The sequence below is a fragment of the Podarcis melisellensis genome (genome assembly GCF_964234715.1).
Source record: "Podarcis melisellensis genome assembly, chromosome: 11".
Classification (NCBI taxonomy): domain Eukaryota; kingdom Metazoa; phylum Chordata; class Lepidosauria; order Squamata; family Lacertidae; genus Podarcis; species Podarcis melisellensis.
Window position 1 is genome coordinate 53365387 of NC_138543.1, and position 18311 is coordinate 53383697.

The window sequence follows — 18311 nt, forward strand, 5'->3', positions numbered from 1 at the left end:
AGCTATTGCGTGTCCGTACTTCATGTAGCCGTAGGTCATGTTGACAGTTTGCCAGCTTGTCTTGAGGTTGGGCACATCCTTAGATCGGCTTTTGATTTTCTTTATTTCTCTCCTGGACTTGAACCGCTTAGATTTGGATTTATGTTTTCCTCAGGCCCTGGTGGTGTGGGAAATGGTTGAGAATATGTGACTTCTAGACTTTTTTCACCCTCCTCTCCTAGAGCAGATCAAACTTTGTTTTGTTTGTTTGTTTTGTTTCTTAAAAAACAAAACCACAGAAACTCTTGAGTTTTCATTGCCAGGAACTTGAAAATTCTCTCCCCAACACTTGTTTTTCCGTAAGACTCTTTTAAAATGACATTACATAAAAGATTGTAGTAGGGTAGCCATGTTGCATCAAAAACAACATAGTCTTGTGGCACCTTAAAGACTAACCATTTTATTATGGCATAAGTTTTCATGGATTCATCTGATGGAGCCTTCTCTACTGGTTGTCAGACATAGTTTGCCCAGACAAAGTATTGCAAAGGCTGGTCATCATTTGGAAGATTCCTATTGAAATAATATGGAAACAAGGACAGTTTTTGTATTTTTTGAAAGGAATGCCTTTGGCAAAATGCCCCCCAGTTCTTCTTCAGTTTTGCATTGTCAACTCACTGCCTTAACGCAAATCAGTAGTGCGCCAGTGAAAACTCCTTTTTGATCTTGAGCTTTGGCTTAAACATGGCAAGATGCATATTTCAATAACCAGTGACCAGCCAGAAAAGAAAACCAGCCAAACAAAAGAAGGGATGAGGGGAAGAGAAGACTATTCCAGCCAGTCTGTAATCTTGTGCTCATTGACTAATGTGATTAAGTGGCAGAGTGGAGCCTAGACATGGGTGATGAGTTAGGGTGGATGTATCATGAAGAATTGCAGTGTCTCTGTGCAGACAATTAGTAATAACTTCCTGCTAAACGCTCTGGAATGTGCTTCATTTGGCTGGAGACATTGTTTGCTGTGTGCCTTTCTCTCTCTCTTTTTGAAGTGGTACGTCATGCTTGTTTCTTAATTCATTTCCCTTTTCTCTTGCAGCAAGTTGTCCAGACTCTGTGCCTTCCTCCACTGAGACAGGGGGAACTAATTATCTGGCCCCTGGGGGGCTTTCAGGTAAGAAACAGGATTTCATTCGTACCCTTGCTGTTGTCCATTTCATAAACGTTTAGCAAGACTTTTAACATTCTGATCCGGCAGATGTCTGTCACTGTGGTTCAGCCACTGTCGTGGCTGAAGTGGTACCCATCTCTTCTCTTGTGTTAACTGGTAGGACAGATCCAGACAAACACAGCCTGTTCTGTTCCCCTCTCATGAATGCAGTCATGCAGATGTTGGGAACTCGGTTGTCTGAAAAGCTCCAGCAGATGCCTTGAACTAGTTCAGCAGCAGAAAAGTCAGGTGTGTGCTTGCAAAAAATCTAGATCTTTGAATCCAGCCTCAATTGTGGTTCCATCGAAGGATACAATCAAGACTATTTTAGGGACCTGTTGTGCAAAGGGCTGAAGAGCCATTTCATATTTTTAGGGGTCAGCATGCAGTTGATCTGTGGCCGCAGATTTTCTGTGCACAGGGGCCTTGCATGCAGAAGGCTGCATGTTCCTGGCACAGAGCTGTAGAGTTGGAAGGGGCCATGAGGGTCATCTAGTCCGACCCCCTGCAATGAAGGAATCTTTTTGTCCAATGTGGGTCCATCTTCAGGGGTGGGTGGGAAATGCTAAAACCCTAAAGCAGGGTTTCCCATTTTTTTGGTCTCCAGGTGTTTGTGGACTACAGTTCCCATCACCCCTAACTAGCAGGACCAATGGTCAAGGGTGGTGGGGACTGTAGTCCACAAACAGCTGGAAACACTGCTCTGCAGAGCTGCTGTCACTCTGTGAACGGAGCTTGATGGACCAGTGGTCTGACTCTGTGTATGGCAGCTTCCTTTATACTTTTGAACCAGCAATTATTCAGTGTGTAGGTCTTTGCTGATGGTAGCTGGCAACTTGATAACCATAGTGCCTTTACATGCAAGATACTCCCGCAGTGGGGAGCATCTCTTCTTGATTTGGCACCGTGCAACAGTTTTGTGTGATGCTGTAGCATTTGACACTTGGTGTTGAATAGTCCCAGGGCAGAGTATTTCCTGGCTGCGCTGACAACACCAGCCACCTTTCCCTCGCATTATCTTCCTGGCCCAACAACCTCGCCGTCAACCCCCGTCGTTAAAAGAGCTGGTTGTGATCCTAGACAAAGACTGCTGCTAGGCTGGCAGCTGCAACACAGCAGTTAGCTGAGGGCATTGTCTGACTATGTGATTTATGCACCGAGAGTTAAATTATATACTGTCCACTGCATGGGTGTGCCAGAGCAGGCTCCTGCTCCCTCCCCCCCCCCCACCAAAGGTTGCAAGTTTGGGCTGGCATTTCGGTGATTCTGGTTGGGCTGTCAGACATTTTGGTGGCCCAGAACTCTAGGGAATGGGAATGGCTGGGTCTCTTGCAAAAAGACTTGTTAAAAGAGCATTATGAGGCACCTGGTTTGGAGAGCTGTTGTCCCTCAAAGATCCCTTTGACTTCTAACTTGCCTGTAATGTTTATGGCCGCAATTCTGAGCTTAAGCTCCGGGAGCTTGAACCTTGATTTTTCTCAGACCGGCTTCTTTCAAAGCTGTCTTGTGCTTCTTTTTTTTGCTGCTTGTGTAGTTCTGTTCCTTGAGATGCCCCCAATTTTTGTGTGTGTGTTTTTGCTAATGCCCCCAAAATACCTGTCTGGGCTTGTGAACCTTTTGGAAGACAAATATTCCTTGGCCAAGGAGTCCCGGCTTGATTTATGGTTTGTGGAATGGCTCTGCCCCTCCGCTCATTAGCCCTAGACCGGAATGTCAGAAATATGTCGGCTATCTGGTGGTGAGTGTGCATATGGTGCGTGTGCCTTTCTCCCCAGGAATTGCAAGCAGCATGGCTATATTTAAGTGAGACTTGTTTGCTTTCCTTTTAGCGTAATACATACCCTGCCTGTATGTCATTTGAGAGGGGAGTATTCTGTTTGTTCAAAGGGCCCTAATGAGAATTAATCAAATGAGCAGGAGGAGAGGGAAAAGAGAGAGAAGTGGGGGCACTTGCAGGTTAGCCTTTGTTTTTTCCTTCCTTGAAAAAAAGAGAGCAACTTGTGGTTCTAGTTTTTCAGCAGGGCCTCCTTCTGCAAAAAGCTGAACATCATCTGTAGGGGTGGGGGGGGGGGCAAAACGAGAAGAAAGAAAGAATCAGTACAAGACAATAAGGATGCTAGGTGGTTTCAAAGAAACAGAAAAACATGCGTGAGTACGCGAGGGGGGTGCGGTTTAGTTTCTCAGGATACCACATGAAATAAGCAAAGGAAGTACTAGCTTTTAAAGGGAGACTCTTTTTGAAAGCGTTTGCGCATTGATAACATCTTGGTCTGTCTAGTCTGCTGCTGAAGGGGAGGGAAAGTGGGGGGGGAGGGTATGGGGCCGCAGGAAATAACATCGCCTGCCTGGTGGTGGAATGCTTTCTTAGTGGGGCTCACTAGGTAATGCAGGGGAAAAAGTGGAAAACTGGTGCTTTCAGTGAGGTTTCCAGTTGCCGTCTTCCGCACTCGAAGCCTCATTGAAATAGATCTTATCCCTCTATAATTTTGGGGTGGGTGGGTGTTGGCGACTTATGAGTTTTTTTAGCATGCCAGAGAGCCAAGTTCCCACTCTAAAAAGGGAATCTGTAAAAAAATAAAATAAAAAATGTGTGTGTGTGTGTGTGTTTTTTAACTGCACATTTTGTAGATATTTACAGTTTAATGAGGAGGGGAAGGGAGTGCTTAAGTCACAAAGGAAATGGCGAGCTCTGAAGTAGAAGCTGAATACCTGCTGCATGAAGGAGCATTTGTTCTGAATTTTGCCTGATTTTCTACTAAATCCACTGGAAATCTCGAAGTGTGCCTCTGAAAATTCCCTAGGGGGAGGAGGTGACTGCAGTCAAAAAGGCAAAAAGGGGAAAACACTATCTAGGCATAGCTAAGCGTTTTAAAAGTCCAGTCAGGAAATTTTAGCACATGCTTGACTCCCACCCATTGCAAATATTAAGGTTTAAAAGTGCTTAACTTTGGATTGGGGCCCAGGGGTTGGAGCAGCTCATCAAAGCTAACTTTCTCTTCCCTTTGCACTGTTGAGATGTGTTGCTAGAGAGCGTATTTGAACAGGGCTTTTCGTCAGCTATTATCAGGGGCATTTAGGGTACTTTACGTTTATCTGCAGTAGTAATAACTTCTCTAGGTTTAAGGAGCGTTTGGTTCGCTGAAAAGCACACATATTCTTCCTTTTTCCTATTGCCTTCCATGAATGAGCTAGGCCAGTTGCCTTCTCACTTTATCCCAAACAATTACGAAATGGGTTGTCAGAGTCATCTGATTGTTTGCTTATTTGTTATTAAATGTATGTCCTCCTTCCTCCCAAAGGAGCTCTGTTGTGCTCAACACACAAACCAAACAAACCTACCTGCCATGACTTTCTCTCTCTCTTTCAAATTCTTACACACACATCACATAGGCTTTCTGTCTCTTTCGCACACAGACCATGTCTACGTACCCCCTCTTTTTCTCTCATACGTATACACAAACCTACCTCCCGTTTTTTATTCTAATCCGTCACCTTGGCACCATGAGATATATATAGTGACCCATCTACAGAATCTTTCGCTGCTATGTGACTTAACCTTTCAAATGGTAAGATGACAAGTATTGTCCCAGCACGGACAAGCCTTCAGCTTTTCTTGAGCAGCTTCACGTGCCTTTAAAAGGTGTACATCTAAGATGATCTGAATTCAACATTGAGCATTATGGTGAATGGAATAGGTTCAGTCAGGGCAGACGAAAGCAAGTCCTTTCTTAGGTGCAGAAACGGCAGTATATAGAGCACATGGTTAACTTACGGAATTCATTATGGGAACTTATGGCATTCATTTGCAGCAATGGCCACTAGCTTGGAAGGCTTGCAAAAAAAAAAAAAGCATTTGACAAGTTCACGAAGAACAGGATTCTCTGTAGCTATTAGCTGTATGAACTAAATGGTTCAGCGAGAGTGTATCTCTGCACATCAGAAGTGCAGCTGTTGGCTTCATACCTTGCTTGTGAACTTTTCAGAGGCCTTACCAATGCTGATGGCAGAATGTTGGGAACAGATGGATCTGATCTAGCAATGTCGTTCTTGTTTTTGTTTCTTTACTTAGTCCTACCTTCCCAGAATGTTTTCCAGTGATGCACACGACAGACCTCTTTAGGCATCACCCGTAATGTAATCTCCCATGTGTAGTCCTGCCCCACTTCTGTGGCTTTCCACCTGCAGATTTTTCTACTCCCTACATGATCTAGAACTTTAATCTCCTGGGGCGTTAAATATTCCAGGGAGCCAGTGACTTGATTCTGTTAGCAAAGAAGGAAGTTCCTTGCTTCAGAAATTCAGGGGCAGCAGTAAGGATGTGAGGGAGGGGCCATTCTGCAAACCCCCTTGTAGTTGTGGTGGGGATGGAGGAAGAACATGGGGAAAGGGACATTAGCCTCACTTTTGGCAGTTCCATCTTGTGAGTGTCATGTGAAACTGTTGAAATCAATGAACCAATGAGGCTAATCCGGGGCGCGATTATTGAAATTGTATTGCCAAAGCAACTATTTTGTGGACGCTTGCAATGCAGAGTGGCTGGGGAAAACCAGCCAGATGGGCGGGGTATAGATAATAAACCATTATTATTATTATTCTGCCCATGGGCACACCATTTTCCTAAAAACATGGCCCCAGAGTCCTCTTCCACATCCAACATGGAAATGATTCTGGCTTTGCAGTAGGGCATGCATGGTGTCTGTTCCCGAAGTGCACTCTACACTGTTTTTTAGGAGACGATTAAACATTTTTTTAGCCAGCTCTCCCTCTCCCCCAGGAGTTGCCAGAATTCCCATCCCCACCCCAAAAAAAATAATTATGTTGAGAAGGTGCTGCTGGGTGTTTTGCTTCAAGGAGAGCATCTTAAAACAATTGGAAGGCAAACTGTGCATTTTACATACACATATGTATGTATGCCTAGCTTTTGCCTGAAGAATGCAAGAAGGGCCTGGCTGTTTTCCTTTAAGGGATGCCTTTCAGAGCTACAAATACTCCTGCAGTTCTGTTTCATGTGGCTAAAACTACTCTCCCTGATGAATGGCGAAGGTGTGGGGGGAACGCTGCCCAGAGGATGTGGGAGGGTGACCATCATGGAAGGATGAGAGAAATTCATGGGAGAGAGCGAGAAAAGCAGGGTGGGGATGGAGAGAGACAGACGCCGCTGCCCAAAGTGTTTCCCCCTCGAAAATAACCAATCTGACTCTCTCTTTCACTTGCTGTGTTTGCTGTTTTTCTTCCTGGCTTGGACTGAGCTGCGGCGGTTCCAGCTAATGAATGAGGCTCAGTTCAGGGTGGGAGGATGCCTGGGAGCCTGGAGCCAGTGACTTGATTCTTTTGGCAAAGGAAGAAAAAGAGAGAGAGAGGGAGACAGAAATATATATATATATTCATATTCTGGATTTGAAAACTTAATCCTGTGGGGGTCTTCACAAAGGAACTGGTTCCACCAGAAGTGACCTTTAATTCACTCTGCGCTGCCCTTTCATGTTATGTGTGGCGTTTGGAGGAAAAAAAGGATGAGAAGGCCGGGCCGTTGTAGGGAGGGAAAGAAACTAGGTAGGTTGGCCAAATTTTCTGGGACCTAGTTTAACTATGTTTTTTTAGGAACGTCCCCCCCCCCCCTTAAAGGAGGATCTTCCCAAAGGTTAAAACCTGAACAGGGAAACTTAGGAGTAAACATGTGGCTTGGATCGATTTCCGCCCTCCCCAACTTGCCTCTCAGTTAATCCTCCTCTCCTGAGGCAAAAAAACCACCACCACTCCCTGGTTTTCTCTTTCCCCCACCTTCTGCATAGGTTTTTTGTCCATCTCGCTTTGTGACTCTCCTGCCCATTAGTTTCTTTTGCAGTAAATAAACTTTGGGTAGGACAAACCTAGGGAGACACATGGTGGGAGTGGTCAAAGAAGCCGGACATCTGGTAACTGAAGGTCTCTGGTCCCAGCCTGCAAACAGAAGTGATCCATTTCCATTTCTGTATCAATAGGAGGATACAGGTTACTTTTGGAATAAGTTTTGACGGGCAAGCTGCCTGTTTCGTGTGAGGGTATTTGTCTGTTTTTAAAGTGAGATAGTCCACCAAAATCTCAATTGAATGCCAAGCTCTTGTTTTGAGCTTAGGCCAGCACCTTCACCTTGGCTGGAGACGTTTTCTGGGTAGATACGGCTGCATATTTTGAACGGCAGCAGAAGTTCTAAGTTATATGTTGCATTTAACCCGATGTAATGTGAGAGAGGAAGTGGGAGGCGAGTTAGGGACGGAGGGAGGAGGTAGCAACTAATCTACCTTTTGGTAAAGAGGGGCAAAAGGTGCTGGCAGGTTCAGAGGTTTGTTGCAGTTTACTGGATTAGTCACATGGGTGATCCTACCCCAAAAGTGATCCTGTTATGAACAGGGAGATGATGTCACCTGAGGGCGATTGAGAGTGAGGGGTGAGTGAGTTCAATGGAAATGAATAACCAAACAGTGAGAATGAGAAAGAAGAAGAAAATCACTAAAAAGAGGTGTTTGGGGGTTGTTCTTTTTTAAGCACTATGAAAACTGCAGTTTGGGCTCAGCTCTATGTATCTTGAAAGTTTGCACCTGTTTGTGTCAACGGAAGCTTTGGTCTCAAACAGTCATACTGTTTCTATTTCCGTTTTAAGGCAGATATTAGATTGTGCAAGTAAACTAGCCATAACATGAAGAGGTGTGACAGTCAAATGCACCCCACACATGAGAACAGGCCTCGTGTTATTTAACACATATGTTCAATTCTACTTCAGTTCACCTTTTTACTACGAAAAGCTCCGAAGGAAAAGCTGGTGGCCATTTCATTGTGAAATAGCAAACGGCCCTGGTATGTTTCACTATGCCTTTTGATCCTCACTGGTATCTGTGTCAGTTATGGAGAGGCGGAACGTAAAAAGAAAATAACCTAGAAACCCTTCACAATGGCAGAACCTGGTTTTGTTAGTGGCCAAATTTATCTTCTCTTCCGTTTCCCTACATGTTAGGTGATAAAGAGAGCCGGTCTCCTGTCAAGGGGGAAATTTAGAAAGCGACACTCGCAAAGCGCATACCTGTGGAAATCCCCTCTTTGATGCAAGAGTCTTGTTCTGTTCTGCATCTGACTACCCAACAGTTTGAAATTGTGCATGGTGTTATTGAGGGCAAATAATACTAGGATGGGCAGGATAATTTTATTCATACAAATCCCAATTACATTCCAGTCCCCGCCCCTTTAATATCAAATTTATAGCTGCAGAAGAAATGCAATTGTTTACACTTCAGCATTCCTCTTACAATCTTAAAGTGAGACGTTTCTCTGTAAAACCACTAGTGGCTACATACCTTCAATCTAAACAATTGGTAGTGCTTAAAAAAAAAAACACATCAAAAAAGCAACCCCATATACAGTGGATGCTTGGGTTGCGAACATGATCTGTGTGGGATGCATGTTCGCAACCTGCAGTGTTCGCAACCTGCGTCTGCGCATGCACGGGTTGTGATACGGCGCTTCTGCGCATGCGCAAAGCACGATTTAGCGCTTCTGCGCATGCCCAACTGCCAAAACCCGGAAGTAACCCATTCCAGTACTTCCAGGTTTCAGCGGTCTGTAACCCAAAAAAAACACAACCTGAAGCGGCTCTAACCCGAGTTATGACTGTACATCATTTATTTAAATCCCCTCCGCACCCAACATAAATTCATATATTTCTCCATATATGGTTTCAGATGTGGTCCTGTGCAGCCTGTTTTCTTCTTGCTGGATTTTAAAAAAAGAGGCGGGTTTTACAGAGCATTAGCTTGTACTTACGCCTTATTAAATGGCTTACCTAAAAACTCAGGTCTGTCTGTGCGAAAGGACAAGGTTATCAGGGGTTAATGCTAAGATGACAGCAATGGAGTCTTTGAAGTGAAACAGGCTGCCTGCCAGACTAGCACAGAAGCATTGCAGCTCTCCTCGCACATCATCTGACCAGAGCAGTATGTAGCAAACCGAGGAGACTCACTCTTGGCACCGCGTCCCGTGTAGTTTTTGGCCTCTGACGCTCTATTCTAGCTCCAATGCCCCCCTCCCTCCCGCTTTCTCTCTGTCCTCTGGGCTTTTACTTCCATAGGAAGGAGAAGCAACATTTCAGAAGCCTACAAAATGCGAGGGAGTCCGGATGCAACCCTCCTGTTCTGTATATGCATGTGCGCAGCTCAGTTGGTTAGAGCAGGGTGGTGATAATGCCCAGGTTGCAGGTTTGATCCCCGTATGGGACAGATGCATTTTCCTGCATTGATCCAGCTCTGTGATTCTCTGCTTACTCTAAAGTAGACAGCAATGGAAGTTAAAGTCACAACTAAGTCTCTTTGCTGTCTCTGGGACTTGGTCACACAACTAAGTATAGCTGGATTGCAGCCAAAAGTCAACATTCCTTGGGCCTTTAAAAAAAAAAGTTGGTTGCAGTGAGAAGGAAAGCATGTTGTTTATCAGACAGTTCTTATTATAAAAAAACCATGTAATTTTTGTGAGTGTTTTTCTAATATAGGGGGTTTCTTTTTCTTCCCTTTCCAGTCTGCTACATTCCCTCAACAGTCCGCCCCCCCCCCCAATAATGTTTAAGTGTTTGCATGGCTTTCTGAGCCCTTTAAAAAAATAATAATAATGGGGGGAAGGAGATGAAGTCCCAACAAATATACAAAAGCACACTTTTAAAAGTCTAGTCTAACCCTAATGGCGCGAGCCTGGCTTTATTTATGTATCTGCCTGCTAAATAAAATTTGCCCAGAGGAAGTGGTGAAGGCTTCATCACGTGAGACGGTTTACTTCTGCATGTAAGAGTTGGCAATTGAGCCAGATGGGCAACTTTAAATAGGTGCGGTTGGAGCGAACAGCCAGAGAGTTTGCATGAGGGAGCTAAAAGAAGTCTCCACGTTAGGAAATCCTTCTGTCTGCACAACACCTCAAATGGCATTTCGCATTCCCCAGGACCCTGTTTATGGCGATAGATTATTTAAGACGCGGTTCGGACGCTTACCTGTGTAGTGGCTGCCTTTACAACGTATAAGGGTGGGTGTCTGACACATTCTTAAACTACTCATGACATTAATGTGTGATTTTGGGTGCTCCAAGGAGACGGCCTCCACTTTCCCCAGACAAACTGGATGGGCTGCCTCTTAACGCATGTTGCATAATGTGAGTGGAGGAAGGAAGGGGTAAAAGGCACCCCGGTAGAGATCTGAACTGCTATTCCCTCGAAAGTCAGGGGGACTTGACCCAGACCTAAGAGCTCACACACAGCTAGCTTTACCTCAGGTAAAATGGTTGCAACTTAACTGTACAGTGGTACCTCTGGTTGCGAACGGGAGGGCCATTCGCAACATGAAAAGCGCGCAACCTGAAGTGTCGTATCTGCGCAGCTGTGAGGCGCAATTTGGCGCTTGTGCGCATGCACGAGCAGCAAAACCCAGAAGTAACCCTTTCCGGTACTTCTGGGTCGCCACAGGACGCAACCTGAAAAAATGTAATAGGAAGCAAACGTAACATGAGGTATGACTGTATTGTGACTGATGAATGCAGAAAAGGCTTGAGAGAGACTGGAGGAGGCCTGTGACCTTCTGCCACATCCACACCTCTTCAAGTGGCTTCAGGCCTATTTTACACACTCTTCGCTGTTTCCTTCTGTTTCAGTCAGTGGCTCCATGCACCCCCTTTGAGAGTCATGGCCTTTGTTTTCATTGTACTTTATTTAGGTTATTCTTTGGGCTCGGGGGGGGGGAATGGTCAAAAGGCACACGAGGCCATCATGCCCTTTCCAAAGCCAAGCCGCTTTGAGTCTGGCCACTGTAGGGATGGGAGACCACCTGGAAACCAATGGCTCTCTGCCTTAGCTTCCATGATGGAATGAAGGTGTAGCGTAAGGTTAAGAAAAGAAACGCAAAGCTTGAAAAGCGGGCGCAGCAAAGACATTCCACTTCCCTTGGTAAAAGAGTGAATGCATGGACAACGTGAGGTTTGTGTTTCGTTTCTCACCCCATCCATTAAACTTCCTCACCATTTCTCCCATGTCCTCGTTCCATGTGTTTTGCTGTTGGAACGATAAGCAAAATTGCCGCGGCGGGTTGTTTAATAACAGTCGTTTGTAATACTACCGCGTGAACAAAAGGGCAGCACTTCCAAGGGTGTAGCTAACCGCACGCGGGGTTTTCGGCGGTCACAGAAACCATGGGAGGTGTAGTATTTGCTGTGGAGGAGAGAGTCACATTTGCTGTGTAAACCCAGCCTCTCACGCAGCTGCTGATCCAAGACTCAGAAAACTGATAGGGATTTCTTGGCAAAGGTGGCTGGCTGCTCCTTTGGGGTAATACCTCAGGTAGGCACCCCTGGCTGTTCCTTCCAGCACGTACTTCCCATTCCTGTGTTTGCTCGGCGAGGAGGCTGCAACATGCTCCTTGGTTGCCCGCTGTTTGGCTATTAACTAAGGTTACTCTGGGGTTATCTGCTTTTGTGCTATCTGCGGCAGCCCATCTCCTCAGCTACTTTGCCGGGTGGTTTTGAAGCGATGCAGGCACCTGACCTCTCTCAATTGTTTCGCCCAAATATTTGGGCCTCGGCTGCTGCCTTATCAGACAGTGCGGTTTCGCAAAGATGAAAGTGAAATTCCTACTGGTGGCGTCTGGCGCAGCGGCCTCCGAGGGAGCCGTGTAAAAGAAGACGACAACAGGGCCAGTCGGAGGTCACTGCCAGAGAGGACCATCTTTCGGAGCAGGATTGAATGACCCATACCTAGCAACCTGGCTCTCCTCCTAGTGTCACAAAGCAGTTTCCCCTCCAGCTTGTTTTCAGCTAAGTGATATGAAGCACAGTTCCATGGACTTAGTTCAGTCCATACCACACAAAAGAAAGCAACGTTCGTTTTTACCTTATTATTTTGGTTTGGAGGGTTTTTTTGGGCATGCTACTGTTTTCTGGACGTGGGTGGCACTGTGGGTTAAACCACAGAGCCTAGGACTTGCCGATCAGAAGGTCAGCGGTTCGAATCCCCGCGACGGGGTGAGCTCCCGTTGCTCAGTCCCTGCTCCTGCCAACCTAGCAGTTCGAAAGCACGTCAAAGTGCAAGTAGATAAATAGGTACCGGCCGGTGCCTTCCTCCAGCAGGAAGGTAAACAGCGTTTCCGTGTGCTGCTCTGGTTCGCCAGAAGCGGCTTCGTCATGCTGGCCACATGACTCGGAAGCTGTACGCCAGCTCCCTCGGCCAGTAAAGAGAGATGAGCGCTGCAACACCAGAGTTGGCCACGACTGGACCTCATGGTCAGGGGTCCCTTTACCTTTACCTTTTTACTGTTTTCTGCAGAGTTTGTTTTAAGGTTTAACCGGGAGATGGTCTTCTGCTGTTCAGGAACTGAGTATCTGTGAGAAGGAACATGGGCTGGGTGCTGTCAGAACGGTGGGAACTGAAAGTGCTTGATCTCTGGCCCCTGAGTTTGTAATTAGCTGTTTTAACAAACTTTACAACCTTGGATATATACTTCATTTTATTTTATTCTGTTTTGCTGATAAGCTGGAGGGAACAGCTAGGTAATTTAATCACACGGAGCTACCGTGTCTTCAGAAGCACAAGGACTTTCTGCAAGAAAATGCTCATTAAGGTTTCTTTATTGGGATTTCCCCATCATCATTCTTACTTGTGCCTAGTTGCATTAGCAAGGAATGTCCAAGCCCAACTCGGGGAGGGTCGGCTCTTTTCAGGTAGGCCTCATGTCCTTTCACTGCCTCTACCAACAATAATTTATTCCATATTTAAGCCTCCCGCATCACATAGGGCCACCTAATGCAGATTTTACACCAACCATATTTCAATAGTTTCGCTCAAGGCAACTCATAAGCTACCTGGGACTTCATGTATGTTCTTTCTCCCCCTTCAACATGTACAGTGAGGGGGGAAAGTATTTGATCCCCTGCTAAATTTGCCCGTTTGCTCTCTGACGAAGTAATGACCGGTCCATAATTTTAATGGTAGGTTTATTGTAGCTGTGAGAGACAGCATAACAACAGGAAAACCCCCAGAAACCCAGAAGCCGCGCGATTTCTGTTCTCATCCTGAAGCAAAGTTCTTAACCCGAGGTACTATTTCTGGGTTAGCGGAGTCTGTAACCTGAAGCGTCCGTAACCTGAGGTACCACTGTAGCATGCAGACTGGGGAAAGGGGACTGGAATATGGAAAAACTGATGGCTTTATTCCTGGACTGGAGAAGGGGCAGAAAAGGCATTGACCCCATTCATACATGGGTGGGCCCAAATAGCGTGTGAAAGACTCGCAGGGTGAACCAAGGCAGGGTGAGTGAATGGAGCTGTGGAATGGTGAAATTGGGAGTCCTCTTTTTAAGCCTGGGCTCTTTAAAAAATTACCCCCCTTGGCTTGATAAGTTCTTGTGTTCACAAACGGATAGAAAACCATTCAGCTTTCAAGACCATAGAGCCAGTTTTCTGCATCCTTGGGGGGGGGGGAATGACACAGTGCCTGAGGTGGTTTTTTTTGGGGGGGGGAGAGACGGCATGTGTTGATAGCAGGTAGTATTTTTAAAACCCGTAATGGTAACTTTCACCCTGTTCTTAACAGGAAACATTGAAACACGATAGGATATTGCATCATTGCTTCATGAGAAAAGTTTTCTTTTAAAAAGCAGAATGAAAGGACAAAAGGAAGGAAAATGTAGTTAGTAATTAGTGAAAGAGGAGAAAAAGACAGGGAGCCATAAGAAGGCTGTCACACACACACACACACACACACACACACACACACACACCCCTTCCTAGTAATCACATGCTCTTGCAGGACCTGATTTCCAAAGAGAGACTGTCTAAGCGCTTGATTTTTATTTTTATTATCTGAAAAAATATTTTAATAGCAGGGTCACCTTTACTTGAACATTGCTTTGCCGCCTCCTGTCTCAGTTTACTGAGGAATCTTTTCATGATTTTCCCCTTGGTTTCCTTCCCCAGAAGGCGAGGCAAAGAGAGCGTTTTTGGCTGGGAAGCTAATTTTGGTTTGGCTGCTGAGGATTAAAATTTGGTCTCCACCCAGTGTCATTATCTAGGTTTCAACTTGGGGTGGTGAAGGAGCACAGAAGAGAAGGGGGGGGAGGAAGACTTCATAAAATTTCGTTCAGCCCTCCTTTACCCTTTTAACCTTGCTACGCAGAGGGGATTTTTATTTATTTTTTTGCGTGTTTGGTCTCTCTCTCGCTCCCCTTCCATGCTACTGAGTATGTTCATGTGCCTTTAAAAACATTAAGCCACCAGCCCTTTTTTCAGGAATCCCTTTGAAAGCCTCTTCAGTATCTCCCTGTGCATTAGCAAGAACAAAAAAGGAAGTAACTTTTATAGCTGCCTTGGTGAATCTGGCTTGACTGTCTGTAAAGAACTGGCACAATTAAACCCTTTCTTTAAAGGGGAAGGAAGGGGAAGAGGGTGGGAAAAGACCCTTTCAGGCCAATTATCATGCAGTCGCCTTCCTAAGGGGCTAATGGTATCCTAGCTCCAGCCTTTAAAGCCCTGACCTTGATCTGATATCTTTTCCCCCTTTTGTTTTTGGTAGGATCCTTTTATGTTGGTGTGAATAGAGATACAAGTTAAATCAGAAAGCATTTAGCCTTGTCTATGGGTCTTTGTTAGCCTCCAAAAACCCTAGCCTTCTGCTGCGGTTTGTGTTATCTTTTGAGATAAGTTTTGGTTACAGAGAGAGGCCCGAAAATGTGATTGCTCAGGAAATGCAACGGGAACAGCAACAAATAAGCCCCAAGCTATCTTAATTGGTTAGGAATCTGGTGATAAGATCACAAGCAAATGTCCTTCTGGCTTAGACAAACCACATTTAGCCCAATACTCTCTCCCCAACAGTGGCAACTCAGATGAACCTGCAAGTTCACAAGCTGACCATTATGGAGATAACGTAGCAATCCCTGCCAGCATATGGGAAATCAGATGCCTGTTGACCCTCAACATATTAATGACTCTAAAGTCTAAATATAAACATTTTTCCAGGTGCTAAAACCCATTTGAGGCAGACCATTTCAGAATAAAAACCCTGGTCAATTGACTAAACAATATGTCCTTCAACAGTAGGTTTGGCCTGTGCCTTGTTCGTGAAACTTAGTTGAATCTCTCTTGCAATCACTGCATGAAGGTTAGCTCAGACCATTTGACGCATGGATGTGATTCCTGTGTGGCCTTCATTGCAAAGACAAGTTATCCATTTCTGGATACATCAGATTGGCAGAAGCCCATAAGCAAACTTGAGGAAGAAGGCATGGAGTCACTGGGATGGTGGGTTTTTGACCTTAAATCCTCACTATCCTGGGTTCTATGCTGTTGCCTGTACAACAGTGGACAGTCCATGCCTGTGTCTGTCATTCCTCCTTCTTTCATTCTTTGCAATCTGTGTCCTTTCCAGAGCTAGCATCACGGGCAGAAGAGCTTGCTTTCCCTGTACATTGGTCCCAACCGACGGCAAATCTTATTGCCTCTATATGCAGCAGATTGAGACAGTGATAGAAGTAGACTTGTCATGATTACAAATTGCTGGGCGTGAGCCTGGCGTTTGCATCTAATTTGACTAGCCTCCCAATTTCACATGCATCAGGGAGAGAGGAAGCTTGCTTGGCTAGGGTGATAGAACTCCCTTTATTGAACTAAGCACAAAGCAGAAGTCTGGCTAGCTCCTTCGCTGCCTAAGTAACCTCATCCTTCTTGTCTCCCCTTGCTTTTCCCCCTTTCCTTTTTGGCTTCAGTTTGTTTTCATAACAACGAGAGCCTGGGGTTGTAGTTGTCAGTGTGTAAAGGCTTGCTGATCCTTCAGCGAGTGTGACTTGTCAAAACACAGCAAGACGCCATAGCAAAATGATGCAGGCGGTTTGAGCAGACGGAGGTGGCTTGTCTTGTTTCTTATGCCCTTTTTAGCTTTCTTCTCCACCCCTCCCACTGGCATAATTTTGAAACATCATTCTTAAATTAAAAATGCACACATTGTCAACGCTCTCCTTGTTGTTTGGCGTGTGTTTGTGTCTGCAGTTTTCCCCATGTGTAGTTTTACTCAATCAAGGCTCATATCCAAAGCAGCACATTTGTGTGTGGAAGTCTTGTCTCTGTAGATGATAGATTATTCAGGTATGTCCTTGGGAGCCTTTATGTCTCGGTGGTTGGCTGATGAATGATGGGCCCCTGGAAAATGAATGTTGATCTCCCTTTATTGCTAAAATCTACGTGGGAGGGAGAAGCGCTTTGGTGTTGGAAATGGCTGTTCAAAAGCATGCATGAAAATCCCACTTGCTTCTCATGAGTAGTAGTCATTTGCTATGCAGCTCCTCCAGTGGCAATTTAGCAGAAAGGAAGAGTCCAGTTCATACTGGTGATAATGTTGTGCCTTTAAAGAATTGGATTTACCAGGAACATAGCAGGGGCACCACCACCGCTCCTGCTGCTACTGCTGTTGTTGTATGGAGCCGTGGACTTAATGTAACATAAAACAAAACATAATAAGCAAAATATTAAAATAATTATAATTGTTGTTGTTTAGTCGTTTCCGACTCTTCGTGACCCCATGGACCAGAGCACGCCAGCCACTCCTGTCTTCCACTGCCTCCCGCAGTTTGGTCAAACTCATGCTGGTAGCGTTGAGAACACTGTCCAACCATCTTGTCCTCTGTCGTCCCCTTCTCCTTGTGCCCTCCATCTTTCCCAACATCAGGTTCTTTTCCAGGGAGTCTTCTCTTCTCATGAGGTGGCCAAAGTATTGGAGCCTCAGCTTCACGATCTGTCCTTCCAGTGAGCACTCAGGGCTGATTTCCTTCAGAATGGCGAGGTTTACTCTTCTTGCAGTCCATGGGACTCTCAAGAGTCTCCTCCAGCACCACAATTCAAAACCATCAATTCCTTGGCAATCAACCTTCTTTGTGGTCCAGCTCTCACTTCCATACATCACTACTGGGGAAACCTCTCTGCTTTTAAGATGCTGTCTAGGTTTGTCATCGGTTTATTCACTACCAAAAAACACGAATAAGGTCTGTGGTGGTATGCGTGCTATTGCTTATGTAGCCAGAGTAACACCTTGCTCTCTGCAGACCCAAGGGAACTTTTACCTATTCTGACACTACATAATACTTTTCTTTTTTTCACCCCCCCCGTCCATTGTTGTTGCTTCTTGCCTTCAACAGAGATGCAAAGGACCCAGACCCAACTCTCCTTTGGTTTTGGATTTTACAAGGTGCTGAGGTTTTTTGTTTTTGTTTTAAATGGAACTGAAGGAGAAACACATGTATGTTTTCTTGTACTGTGTTAGATCTTGTGGCCTGTAACAGGATTGCCTTGCCTTTTGTGAGGGTCTTCATTTCAGGGTTACCGGGAGGAGTCCAGATTTCTTTGGTATTTTTTTTTTTTTCTTCAATGGAGGCTTCCCCTTCTTTCTGTTAAATCAACTGTGGCTGATAGATACTTTGAACCCCAAGATAGCTTCATTGTTCTCTGTAGGTTCTTTCTTAGCTGAAGGCCCACCGATGTTGACCTAACAGCCATGACTCCTTATGTGTGGATCACAGTTCCTTCAGGCAGTGGTGTTGGTTTTCTGGGAAAAAATGGAATTGGAAAAATTTCCTATGAAATTTAAGAGTAATGAAAATGTTCCGTTTAAATTGGGTGTGTGTGTGATACTTTAGAGAGCGCTATAATTTAGCCTATAAGCTTATTTTGCTTATATTCAGTAAACAAAGCTAAAAAAAGTTGAGCTACAAAGCTTGCCTAATATTACATATTTGCAGTTTGCATCCTTTCACTACTAATAGACTTATGAATCAGAAAATTCTCCATTTTCCCACTCCACACATCACTGCCTGCGGATGGGAGAGCAATAAGTATTTTATGGGTTCTAGTTGCTGACTCAGGGAATTTCATTCAGCTTCAGTAAAGAGGTAGAGTATACCTGTAAACAAGATGTGAATGCGTGTAATGTATATGCATATGAGAAATATATCTGATAAGCAGCCTTGGGATGTAGCAATTTTCTTTGTTAGTAGATGTTATTTACAGTGCCGTGTTGTTGCCTAGAGAAAGTTTAAATCAAGTTTTATCTTTTCAAAGGGAGTGTGATGCCAGCGTTCAGTGGACA

General features: G+C 45.0%; 1 protein-coding gene across 2 annotated transcripts in view; it reads left to right on the plus strand.

The window, feature by feature from the left end:
• SMAD7 (SMAD family member 7) overlaps nt 1–18311 on the plus strand; it is a 109572-nt gene that overhangs the window by 71562 nt on the left and 19699 nt on the right. For both annotated transcript variants that reach the window (XM_081929871.1, XM_081929870.1), the window contains one exon: nt 1076–1150. In XM_081929871.1, coding sequence (XP_081785997.1) covers nt 1076–1150 — 75 coding nt within the window. The remainder of the gene's footprint in view (nt 1–1075; nt 1151–18311) is intronic.